The 13375-nt window shown below is 38.3% G+C and overlaps 1 protein-coding gene across 1 annotated transcript in view; it reads left to right on the top strand.

Annotated features, from left to right (window-relative positions):
- Positions 1-13375, top strand: part of CORIN (corin, serine peptidase) — a 117060-nt gene that overhangs the window by 93736 nt on the left and 9949 nt on the right. Inside the window, exons 16-17 of the mRNA XM_050338600.1 lie at positions 683-812; positions 9966-10088. Of these exons, the coding sequence (XP_050194557.1) occupies positions 683-812; positions 9966-10088 (253 nt within the window). The remainder of the gene's footprint in view (positions 1-682; positions 813-9965; positions 10089-13375) is intronic.

The following is a 13375-nucleotide window of genomic DNA, read 5'->3' as shown; positions in this document are numbered from 1 at the left end:
GAGGGATGCTCCCTCTATTACCAAAGGGAAAACTGGGTTGAGGCTGGGAAAGCATCCAAGGAAGTGGGCAAAAGAGAAAGCAAAGGCTCAGGGAGAAGTGTCACAGTGCAAATATAAAAGGAAAGAGATATGGCAGGGAAATGTGTAGGTGGTGTGTAAAAATCTGCAAAACGCTGTCGATAGAAGAGTGAGTAGGAAGATGATGAGAGTAGGAGGGCCACTTCGAGAAATCTTTTCGTATGTGATAAAAGCAGTTCATAAAATTTTATGTACTGATTAAGAGAGAAGCAATGGTGATGATCTTTCTTGTAAACAGTAGTTTGTTTTTTCTATCTCTACACCCACGAATTGTTATGACAGGAACAGTACATATTATCAAGAGTGAAATCACTCTTATGTTAAGCAGCATTCATCCCAGAAATTACTATAGTGGGATGTACTATCTGTGAGGTAAAACATCATTTTACAAGATTAAATGCTACCAGTGTGTCATCCTGTTCAATCTTAGCAAGGTTCTGATAGCCAAGGTTGCCTTGATTTTAAATTGCACAGCTATTTAGCCTACAAACCCAGGAAAAGTGCCAGCATCTTGGAAAGCTCTTTTTAATGTAGTTTCATGTTTTCAGTTTGCCATTTATAAATGTGAAATAACAATTAAGTTTTCCTCCTTTTTTCTTTCCAGTTACCCTGTCTAAAACCATGAATTCCTTGATGTTCCTGACCGTTCACAGGTCAGCTACTGATAACCATGTTTGTGCTGATGACTGGCAAGAAAACTTAAGTCAACTGGCCTGCAATCAGATGGGTTTAGGGTAAGGTCAGTAGTTTGTAGCTTTGATAAATTTCTTAGGACAATTGGAGTTCTGGAGTTAGATATGAATGATCATTATCACTGCCATGTTAGACCTGGTGTGGAAATCATTTACTGACAAAAGAGGTAGTGAAATTTTGTAAACTGTGGCAGGAACAGAAGTTCACTAAAATCTAGGAGCTTTCACCACTTTATAAACGTTGCATGATTTTTACTAACAGAGTGTGTTGAATAGATAAGGATGTCTTGTCAAGTCTCAATATTTGAACTTGTAGTTATTGCTGAGGCTCAGAATTATATGCTGATGGGATACTCTATTTCTTCCTGAAGAATTAAAGCAGACTTAGGAAACACAGGAAAATTTCTCTTCATTTATTTGCATTCTGCAACGAATACTGTGAGTTAGGCAAGCGGATATATTTAATTTGGGTATCTCTGAACAATGAATTGAGACACAGAGCTTTCAATTTTCACAGAGCTTTTCAATTCACAGAATTGAAAAACAGAGCTTTCTTTGTGGAACTCAGAAAAAGAAATAGCCTCTGCGTGTCTTCCTTATTGCACACACACTAATGTAATAGCTGCTTCATGAAATAGTTGATGCAAACATAACTGTTGGGAAAAAACCCAACAAAACCAAGGTCATTTGCTCTGATATCCAGCTGTCTTCTGCTAGGAAAAGACAAATCTGATGGTATATAAGGATATCTCTTTTCAGTGTCTGATCCCCAAACTGGATTAAGAAGTGTCTTTTCTATTTGTCTTTCACTACTACACATATTGACATGTCATCTTGTTCTTTGTACCTTTCTAAAAATACACAGGAGAATAAAGACACTAGGTTACACTTGACCTCCTGCATGGACACTTGACATCAGTTGTATTAATACCTTCAATTCAAGAACATCTGTAAATTGACTGCCTGCCATTCTAACACACAAAGATTCTATACTCTGCTAGCTAGTTTTGTGTATCTAAATAATATTTACATTTTCTTTATTCTTTAACCTTATATAACAGCCTAATAAAACTTAAAATCCTTTGATATCTTCAGAAATAGTAACTGATTTTATGACTTTGTTTTCTAAGAACAAAGCAATGGTCTTAACATTAAGAATGTTTTTCTTCTTCATAATTCAATTTGTAGAATCATGGAATCATAGAATATCCTGAGTTGTAAGGAACCAATCAGGATCACCAAGTCCAACTCCTGGCCCTGCACAGGACACCCCAAGAGTTACACCATGTGCCTGAGAGTATCATCCAAATGTTTCTTGAACTCTGTCAGGCTTGGTGCTGTGACCACTTCCCTGGGGAGCCTGTTCCAGTTCCCAGCCACCCTCTGGGTTAAGAACCTTTTTCTGATATCCAACCTAAACCTCCTCTGTCACAACTTCAGGCAATTACCTTGGGTCCTGTCACTGGTGACCATAGACAAGGGATCAGTATTTGCCCCTCCTCTTCCTCTCTCAAGGAATCTGTAGACTGCAATGAGGTCTTTTCTCAGTTTCCTCTTCTCCAGCCTGAACAAAGTGTCCTCAGCTGCTCCTCATACGGCTCCCCCTCAAAGCCCTTCACCATCTTTGTTGCCCTCCTTTGAACACCCTCTAATAGCTTAATATCTTTGTTATATTGTGGTGCCCAAAAATTCACACAATATTCAAGGTGAGGCCACACCAGTGCAGAGCTGACCCTCACCCAGCTGGTGATGTTTTGCCTGATGCACCCCAGGACATTGCTGGCCCTCCTGGCTGCCAGGGCACTGCTGACTCATATTCAGCTTGCCATCATTCCTAATGTAAAATTTGCTTAACTTTCCTATGATGCTTGCTGCTAGGAAAATGAAAAAGGTGTTTAATTATCACAAGACCTCTGATTCCTTTCTTTTTACAGAGGTGTGCCTAGGCTGAAGGCACATGAGCATGAGTAGAAACCTATACCTTTCTGCTTCTTCACTGATGCTTGCTAACAGATATTATCAATCCCACACTTTTAAGAAACGTAAGGGAAAAAAATGATTCTTAAATCTCATAATAAATCTCATAAAACCATTTTCCAAGAGGTAAGAAAGATAGTTTACAAATTAGTTTTTCTATAAAATCTTTTTAGTAATAACAGTAGTTGTGTGAAGGGCAGTGGGAAATTTGAGTACAAATCTGAAGTCTACAGCTTCAGTCTGACTCCAATATGAATTTCTAAATCCACAGATGATGTGGTTCTCCAGTTTTTTACTGCACAGATCATGCAATGTGTTGTGTGATGCGCAATGCAACATCACAGAAAAGTGCAAGTTCCAAGCATTGTCTGAAAGACTAATGATGGCTGTTGCTCAAATTATGCAATGTATTCTTAGCACTTCTTATGTTTTCCTCTAGTGCAAAAAGAATGTTAGATATGAATTAAGCTTTTGTTTGTAGTGCTAAGAGCCTAATGGGAATGTTCAAGTCTTAGGTTTCATAGTTTACAGCCAGACGGGACTATCATATCACTTGATCTGACTGTCTGTTTGTCTCAGGACACATATATTTGTTCAGAGACCTCTGTCTGAGTCCCAAATTTCAGTACAGTGAATTTAAATGTAGACTCTGGCAATTAGTTTTCCTGCTAACACAGGTAGGGAATGGAACAGCAGTTGCCATCAGTCTCACATCTGTTGTGGTGTGCTACAGAGGCTATGCTGCTGAAGCTGAGTGTAGCACGTAGGTTCAGAGCATTATGTTAGAAGATTGTAGTTTTGTCTTGATGTTCAGTTGAAGAAAACTGCTTTCATATACTTGGAATCCACACTTTTTGTTGATGAAGTGGTGACCATAAAACTGTGGTCTGCTCAGCTCTGAAACTTGACAAAGGCAGAAGTTAGTGAAGCTGTTCTGTTACTCCGTGGCAATGTAATGGAATACCTTGTCTTTCTTTGCTTCATTAGGATGATATAACAAATATAATAATAATAGACCTCATCAGCTTGTAGCGAGCATGAATACAGGGGAATTTTACCTCATCTTCTTGTTTTGGTCTAGCAGTAACACAAAATCATAGCTGCTCCTTTTCTTAGAGGTTGTGTTTCCACTGAAACAGGTAGCTCCTTTTCCTTCTTTTCCTCTGCTGTAGCATCTACTGTGTGTGTATTTATGAAAGGGAGGGACCAACCTCTTGTTACTGTCTGGCTTTTTGTCTTTCCTAATACTTCCTCACTCTCTCTCTTTTGTATGTAGTTCTTTACTAATATCTGACAACTGACCAGTCAAGCTGCTGGACCAAAAACCTGTTGTTCTTAAATGAACTATTATGCTTTCTTATATAACTGTTTCTGCAACAGGAATAACAGAAGCTCAGTTTAATGTCTTAATTGTTTAAAAAAATCAAAGAAAAAACCCCTGAATACTTCTGTCATACCCATATAATACGATTTGAACTTCTAAATGTAACCTGCTTCATTTTTCTCCAAGAATAAATATGACAATTCAACGCCAAAGATGAAGTATTTGAACGCATTAATTCAGTCTGGATTTATAGACCCACTCAACAGAATGTAAAGTATTCTCGGCTTGCCTTGAATCTATTCATATTGTCCAAGGCCACAGTATGTTCTATTAATTCTTTCGATGAGTTATCAAAATAGCAAATCCTTCATGTTGCATTTAATTTTTTAAGAGTGGCAACTAATAACTTGTTAATGAAATTTACTGAAAGTAACAGCACATGCTGTGGTAGATGTAGAAGGCTGTTTTAGTAATTTTGAGCAACTGTAAACCAATGTTAAAATATGCAGACTTTAATCAGTGTATTAGAGTTGCATTACATTAAATCTGATAGATTAGGTCTCATCTTTCGTGTATATGTGTTGTAGTTTAAAATATAATTATTTGGATAAGGCTTTTTACAAAGAAACTTCAACCTAATAATTCCTGGCAAATTGTGACAATTTCTTCAATTAATCATAGGGTCAGTGACCTATATAACACTTCTTTGCTCCATGTTTGGATAGCCTTCTTTAAGTAAAAAGAGGATTGTAATTAGGTAATTAGTACCTCAAACTGCCTTGGAGCTCTGTCTGAATGTGCCCCTGGGTAACTGGCCATAGGTGGCCCAACTTGACCTCTGAAGGTCCTTTCCGAGTCCAACCATTCTGTGATTGACTAAAAGAAACATAAAGGAATACTGCCAACCAAAGAAATGTTCTTAATCCTTATTCTAATTATTGATCACAAATCCTTTTTAAAAATATTTTATGTCACAGCTTGTACAAATGACATTACAAACCCCCCTCCGTTTTCATTTTTTTTCCCTGACTTCCAGGTCAAATTTACTCAGCTTAACGCTAAACAGATGTTAAATCTATCTACACTGAAAATTCTTTCTGGAATCTGCAGGTTGAAGTGTTTGGTGTTTTTTTTGGTTGTTTGTGGTTTTTTGGTTTTGGTGGGTTTTTTACTAATATATTATTACCAGTAGAACTATGAAAAGACTTCTTAGTGAATCATAATTCTGTCAAGGACAACATTAAACAAAGGAAGAAGTGATTTTTTTCAAAATCAGTAAAGAGTTTCAGCAGGGGAAAAAAGGTTGAAAAGTCAAGTTATTTGTTTCAATGTTTTAAAATGAAACATGTAAAATATTATTTCAAAACAATATTTTTCTCTAAAATGCGTCCTTCATATTTTTAAAATTAAAACCTAATTGACCTTAAATTACGGGCTTTACATTTAATTTGAAGTTGAATTAAGACTTCCAGCTAAGAAAATCTAGATTTTATTTTCCCAAATGGTCTTTTTTAAGTTTAGCTACAAAATCATGCTTTATGAGACCTATAATTTACAAACTCAAGCAACTGAGTGTTGTGGTGTAATGCCAGCCAGCAGTTCAGCCCCATGCAGCCACTTGTTCACTCCTCCCAGTGGGATGGGGAAACAATAGGGAAGAGTAAAAGTGAGAAAGCTTGTGGATTAAGGTCAAGACAGATTAATAGGTAAAGCAAAAGCCACACATACAAGCAAAGCAAAACAACGAATTCATTCACCACTTATTGTGAGCAGGGGTGTGTTCAGCCCTCTCCAGGGAAACAGGGTTCTTCACATGTAATGTCGACTTGGGAAGACAAATGCCATCCCTCCAAACATTCCCTCCTCCCCTTCCTCCTCCTTCCTTATGCTTTACATACTGAACATTATGCCATATGGTATGGAATACCCCTTTGGAGAGCTGGGGTTAGCTGTCCTGGCTGCATCCCCTACTGAATCCCTCTCCCAACCCTCTCTCTGGTGAGGTGGGGTGAGGAGCAGAATAGGCCTTGACTCTTTGCAAGCACTGCTCAGCAACAATAAAAACAACCCCGTATTACCAACACAGTTTTCAGCACAAATCCAAAACACAATCCCATATTAGCTATGGAGAATTGACTCTCTCCTAGCCAAAACCAGCACACAGAGATAAAGCAAGTAAAATTGTTGGTAGGGTTGACTAGTTTATCAGTTAGAACATATGACTGAGAGATTTTGAAACCTGGAAATACCACAGTGATTATCTACTTTCTGCCAGAAATTTTAAGAACTATTTGATCATACATGTTCGAGTTTTCTATCAATGCGGCGAATCTTTTTAATTTCCATTTTCTATGTTTCAATATGTTTTCACATTAAAATTTCACATTTTTCTGATTTTAGTGCTGTAAAAATCAAGGGTTTGATCTTTTACTTTATATTCTATGGCACGGCTGTGGCTTTAGAGAATTCTGCTCAAGACCAAGAATCATCTTAAGCAGTAAGTAAGTACAGACAGGAAACAGATGCTGTGGCAGCTCAGAAATGGGCCTAATTTGTTTTAAATTACTGCCCATATATACATTATTGATTGCTTTCCGGAATAACTCAAGGCTTCCTTTTTCAAGCCTTCTGTCACATGAGGCTTACAACAATGGAATTATAGAAGCTGAACAGATGCATGTTACTGTTACTTTGAAGTGAGAAGTAATCCAGTTTATGGATTATACTTTATTCTAAACTTGCAATTTAATACATTTGACAGAGTTTTCCGGAATGGAATAGGGAGAATAAAGTATCCCAGACTGTTACAAACAGAATGACAAACTTCATAAATTAAAATTAGTCCCTGCCTTCTATCTTTTTCTTTATTTTTCATTATAATTTAGCATGCAAATCATAATGATCCTTGTGTTCCAACATAAACTTTAACTGTTGTGCACAGCGATCAGCAGGTAGCAGGCTTGAATGTTTTTCTATTTCATATTTCCATTGTACAACATATCTAATGAAACCTTAATTTTCCCCGCTGCAAGCATATTTATAATGTAGAACACAGACTGGATTTTTTTTCTTAATTCTAAAAATTCCTCTCTTAAACACACATAAGGGAATCAATAGCTTGAAATTAAATATAGTAAAGGAATGTTGAAATTGAAAAATAAGAAAATATAGGTTAGAATTTCCCACTTGGGTAGATATAAGTGATACTGTAAATTGAAATGTCTTGCTTTTTGATTTTACAAGTGACTGGTTTTATAGATTATTGATTTTTTTTAATTGACTTAGATAAAAGGAAACTTTTTAGATTAAAGAAATTAGATATGTTAGAATTTCATGTTCATTAGATCTAGCAGACATCCTTCTGTGAAGAACAACTTGGTTGAGGCACAAGCTGTACAGTGACCTGAAACTGGAAGTGGAATTCTAGAGGGAGTGAAGATGTAGTTCAAACTTACAAGAAGTGGTCTAGAACAATAGCATAAATATCTGGAATACTTGTGGTCAGAGTCTGAGAAGCTCCATAAAGCCAAATATTCTTGTGAGCTGTGAGTTCATGTGGCTCTGTCCATTGAAAGATCCTTCTTTCATTTTCTTTAGAATGTGTCTACTCTAACAAGAAGTTGTGTGCTATAGCTCCAAGAGGAACTGAGTAGAATCTGCTGCCTTCTGTGTTTCTGCAGCACAGGATGGGTCTGACTAAAATAAGTCTCCATTGCTCCACCTCCCTCCTTTTCTCTGAGTTATAGTCCCTGGTGTAATGTAAACTCCTGGCCCAGCAGCCCCTCTGAAAGTCCCACACTCAGAAGCTCAGACCAGCCCTAACTAACATTTTTAGCTCATATTCTCTCATTCTCTGGCAATTCTGGGTATGCTCTGGTCTCTCCACAAATGCTATCCATTGTCTCCATCCTTCTTCATCTAGAAATTATGATCTTAGGTCCCCTTGGTTCTGGATAATTCTAATTAAATAAATAAAAGGAGAGAAGTGGCAGCCCTTACCTATCTGAGAGAAAAACTTTTATAAATAGCATCAAGAGGGTTACACTATAAGTATTCATATAAGGCATTCTAAAGACATAATTTAAGGTACCCTGGCTTTGAGTGTAATATATAAAGATGTCACTCACAAGGAAAAAAGGTATAGCCAGAATCTTACTTTTAACTAAATATATTACATTGTATAAATAATTATAAAATTTCTTTCAGGTGTAAGTGTCTTATTGGTTGTTACCTTGATTTAGAAGTACGTATCTCCTTAATGATGATTATAGCATCACTGTAAGCTATAAGTCAGAGCTGCAGTCTCAGGAAAAAATCTGGTATGTGGGATAATATAGATCTGGATCCATCAAATGGCATGATATTTGCACCTTTTAGACATTTTTGAGTTACACATTTTATAGATCAGACACTGTTTACAGCTACATAAAATATCACTGTACACATTTAAGAAATTATGAACATCATTGCTCACAAAAGATCATAAGGCAGAATGTTATCTTCAGAAAAAAAGCTTGTGTATGTTTGGTGGGAAAAAGAGTGAGAAATGTGGATATGAAGAGAGGAGAGCTTTATGTGTTTGCTATAAACAGGTGCTGAGAAAGAAAATCCTTTTTGCAGCAAGCAGCTTTCTCAAAATGAGTTAAAACCACGGTCTTTAAAAATGCTTCTTAGTATCTGCCTGCACATTCTGGTTAGTAGATCATGGAATGATATTTGCTTAATATGCCCAGAGAAGGTTCTGAAAAATAAGTCATGTAACAGGCAAAATCCAAGGCCATGACCTCAAAGCCTAGTTTATTCTGCCAGCCCTGTTGAAAACATTTCCATATGGTTATACTGAAAACTTCACCATAAAATGGAATTCTGTGATCTCTGTTAATTTATGCAATCAAGTGGGTAAAGGATGCTGGAGTTTTGTAAAGATTTAAAAAGAAATATAGTCAGTACTGAAAATTGAACTTAAAGATGAACTAGTAATCAGGCTGGCATTCCTAGGTACTGTCATGAGAGACTGGGTTCAGAGGCCCGTTTTAGGACATACTGGTTTTTCTAACCACCTCTTTTTCTCTTTTCCGTGAACTAGGATTTAGAACTTGGCCTTTGAACAGAGTTCAGGAGAGCAGTCATCGAAATTCCTTGTCATTAACAGGGATTAATGGCTAGTCGTGGACGGTTCTGTGGTGGAAAGTTGCATGACTTGTAAAGCCATTTAGAAATGCACTCTGTTTTTCCATTTGGCAATCAAGATTTAGTAAAACAGCAATTTCTTCAGGGGCTTGAGTCTATCAGGCAATAATTAGACTGAGAAAGTGGATATATGAAAATATCTCCCAGTGAGCTATTCTAACTTACACTCATATACTTGTTAATTTGCTGCAGAAGGACAGGTTTGACATCATCACCCATGATTTGTTCTGTTTCGCAAAGCAGACAGTTTGGATTAAGAGATATTCTCAAGTAGTGTTGCAAAGACCTAGACTGTTCTTTACTGTTGAATTTTAACGGATTTCCAAAGACAGAAATGTAAGAAAATAATTTTTCTTTCACCACTTTTACATATGAAGATCTACTTTTTAATATTTTTGAAGGCAAGAAGCTGTTAAAACAGTATGAATGTGTGCACTACAGTAAATGCCACCAGAAAGCTCCTGCTGTTCTCAATTCAAGTTTGGGTTCTTGTCAGAAAATACCAAGTGGCAGTCATACATCGGCTGGCCTGGCTTCTCAGGGTGATTTCATTCTCCTAACTATGTACCTGCCACACATGGCTTTGCCATAACATTCAACTGTGTATCTTTGGAGTAAACAGGGGACATTAGGGCCTCTTCACCTTCTTAGCTGTAACATAGAAACCTACCTGAAGTTCTATCAATATCTTTAATTTCTTTCAGGGGACCATCCAAAACAGAATTTGTAATAGAGAATGAGGAACTGCGACACCAAAAATGGCTGAATCTGCACTCAGACTGGAAGAATAAAAATGCTTCCACTTTACACGCTCTTCTAGTAAATGGGTAAGTAATAGGTAAATAAGATTTACTTCACTGCTGTGGATAGTCTCTCACTAATGGAGGATAACAAACAAATGTCTAGGAGATTTCAGAACATCCTTCTTCCATAAAAAATCCTTCTATTTCACAAGGAAAGACTGTCTTGGGTAACTGCAGAGATACAATATGTGTGAAGACACAAATCTGAGGAGTAAAATCTACTTTTCTTTTGCTTGCTCCATTATTTTTTGTAGTCAAAGTTTTCCCTAACGGCAGAATACTAAAAGGATTGTGTCTGTAAGAAGATAAGATACTTTTGTTTTCGTACATCTCAACTTTGTATATTTTTTGATTTACATTGGTATTTTCCCCATTCAAGTTCATTTTAATTTCTTCATCTATAAAGGCCATTACTAGATGGTGCCTGACACTTGAAAGTTGTCTTTTTAACTCTTTTCCTTTCTCACTGTGGTTTTCCTCTAGCCTAACAATATCTAAATACTTTTCTCCAGAGTAATACAAGGATAAACACCTTGGGTTGTGACCAGATGCAAAGGCAGATCCACAGCCATATTCTGCTCAGTCACTAAAGTGCAAAGCAGAAATTTCAAGGTACTTTTTGACATGTTTGAAAGAGTTCTGCTAGGAAACGTGTGAAGAAATGGATTTGGAGCCTCTGAGTTACAAGATCTAGTAGCAAAAGATCTAGTTTTGCCCAGAGTACAAGTTCAAGGAGTGAAAACATCAGTAATGAGGATTATTGATAAATCTATTGCATAAAGGAAAGTAATGTATAGGAACAGATGTTCGAGTCCCCCTGAATCCAGAAAATGGGTAACAAGAAGGGTTGCACTTGAAGGGTTGGACTTGATGATCTCTGCATTCTTTTTCAACCCAGTTGATTCTATGATTATATTCTGTGATTCTAAGAAGTGAGAAGCTAAAGCCTTGCATGAAGGGTGAGGCTTTTTAGTTATGGCTACATCAGATCTCCAGTCCAGATGACCGAGAAGTGCTCCTGAGCCCTGCAGTCTAGCTGGATTCATCTGGATCAATTGCAGCACGTTAATGACTTGTGCTGTGGAGTATGCTGGATGTTTAAAGGGCTGTGGGGCTCCTGAACTAATAGGAACTTGGGCAAGAAATAAAAAATACACCACTAATTCATAAAGTTTTGACAGTACAGGCAAATATAGAAGCTTAACATTTTCTCTTTAGAGCTGCCATTTAGAGCAGGCTGCCTGGTAAGTCAAAGAAACAAGTGTAAAACATGAGCATGGCTGGTCTCAGTTATATTCTGTGAATTTTCTTTTAGGGACTGAAAATGTCTCTCAAAATTATGCACACGATTTTCTGTCCTGAAATTGATTGTCTACCTCTACTATCTCTAGAAAAATAATTTTATGGCCCAGGTTTTCGGAACAGAAATAAACTGATTTGCACAGTATGTGAATGAGGTATATGCAGCGTAGGGAACAAAGGTCTGGTCAAATCCCAGATTCAAGGCAATGTGGTGAACTGGCTGGCACTCTGTTGTTTTGCCCATATTATTGTCTATGATTTAAAATCAGATGTATCCTCTTTTTAGGTGATTGCAGTTTTAAAGATACTACTTACTGACTGAGATTAAAGCCTTCAAAGAATTACATGGGAAACAGGTAGCTCTGCTTCTGCCAGAAAAGCATGTACACAGTAGGAATGAAAAAAGCAGTGGAAATGAAAAGGCAGTCAGCTGGTTCTCAGAATCGTAGAACATGCTGAGTTGGAAGGGACGCACAAGGATCACTGAGTCCAACTCTTTGCCCTGCACAGGATTATTCCCAAGAGTCACACCATGTGCCCCAGAGTATCATCCAAATGCTTCTTGAACTCTGTCAGGCTTGGTGCTGTGACCACTTCCATGGGGAGACTGTTCCAGGGCCCAACCACCAACTGGGTGAATAACTTTTTTCTCATATCCAATCTAAACCTTCCCTGACACAGCTTCAGGTTATTCCCTCCAGTCCTGTCATTGGTCACCACAGAGAAGAGATCAGTGCCTGCCCCTCCTCTGCCCTTCCTCATGAGGAAGCTGTAGACTACAAGGAGGTCTCCTCTCAGTCTCCTCTTCTCCAGGCTGAACAGACTAAGTGATCTCAGCCACTTCTCATACGGTTTCCCCTCAAGGCCCTTCACCATTTTCATTGTCCTTTTTTGGACAATGAGTGCAAAATAAGAGCACAATATCTTTCTTATATTTTGGTGCCCAAAACTGCACACAATATTCAAGGGGAGGCTGCACCAGTGCAGAGCAGAAGGGGACAATCCCCTCCTTTGACTGGCTGGTGATGCTTTGCCTGATGCCCCCCAGGACACGGTTGGCCCTCCTGGCTGTCAGGGCACTGCTGACTCATATCCAACTTGCTGTCGACCAGGACCCCCAGGTCCCTTTCTGCAGCACTGCTTTCCAGCATCTCATTCCCCAGATGTTGCATCCAGGGTTGCCCCATCCCAGGTGCAGAATCCGGCACTTTCCCTTGTTGAACTTCCTATGGTTGGGGATTGCCCAGTCTTACAATTTGTCAAGGTCTCTCTGCAGGGCCTCCCTGCCTTCCAGAGAGTCAACAGCTCCTCCCAGGTTTGTGTTGTCCTGCATCCAAGTCATTTATGAAGGTGTTGAGGATCACAGGGCCTAAGATGGAGCCCTGTGGAACCCCACTAGTGACAGGTCAGTGGCCTGATGTTACCCCACCCAGTACATGATCTGTTTGTCCAGAAGGATCCTGTGAGAGACAGTATCAAAAGCTTTACTGAAATCCAAAAAGATTACATCAACTGGCTTCCCTTGATCCACTAGGTAGGTTACCTTGTCAGAAAAGGAAATCAGGTTTGATAAGCAGGACCTTCCTCTCATGAAGCTGTGCTGGCTGTGACCAATGACTGTGTTGTCTTCCAGGTGTTTTTCAGTACTTCCCAGAATAATGTTCTTTTTGTGCAAAATGCTCACAGATTTAACCAGTGTTTCCCCTCCCTTGACAAAAAAGTCATCTCTTCCCTCTCTCATATGAAAATTTTCAACTGAAATTAAAAATTTTTGTTGTTTTAGTACTTACTTATGCAAACTTCTTGGATTTTTTCAAAACACCCAAACTTTTAGGGTATAAAACTTTTAGGATATCTGTTACTGAAGGCATTTCAAGGAAAATCCTGTCCTTCGACTGTAAGGAAGAGCAGACTGGCAATCTCTGTGCTTTCAGGGGCCATAAATTAAGACTTGACAGACTGTACATCCCAGCTGACCTCAGAGCTGGATCCATGCCCAGGGAACGAGG

Source organism: Myiozetetes cayanensis, unplaced genomic scaffold, assembly GCF_022539395.1.
Source record: "Myiozetetes cayanensis isolate MyiCay16 unplaced genomic scaffold, myiCay2020 scf7, whole genome shotgun sequence".
Lineage (NCBI taxonomy): Eukaryota > Metazoa > Chordata > Aves > Passeriformes > Tyrannidae > Myiozetetes > Myiozetetes cayanensis.
The sequence above is the reverse complement of the archived record's forward strand: the minus strand, read 5'-3'. Positions and strand labels throughout refer to the sequence as shown.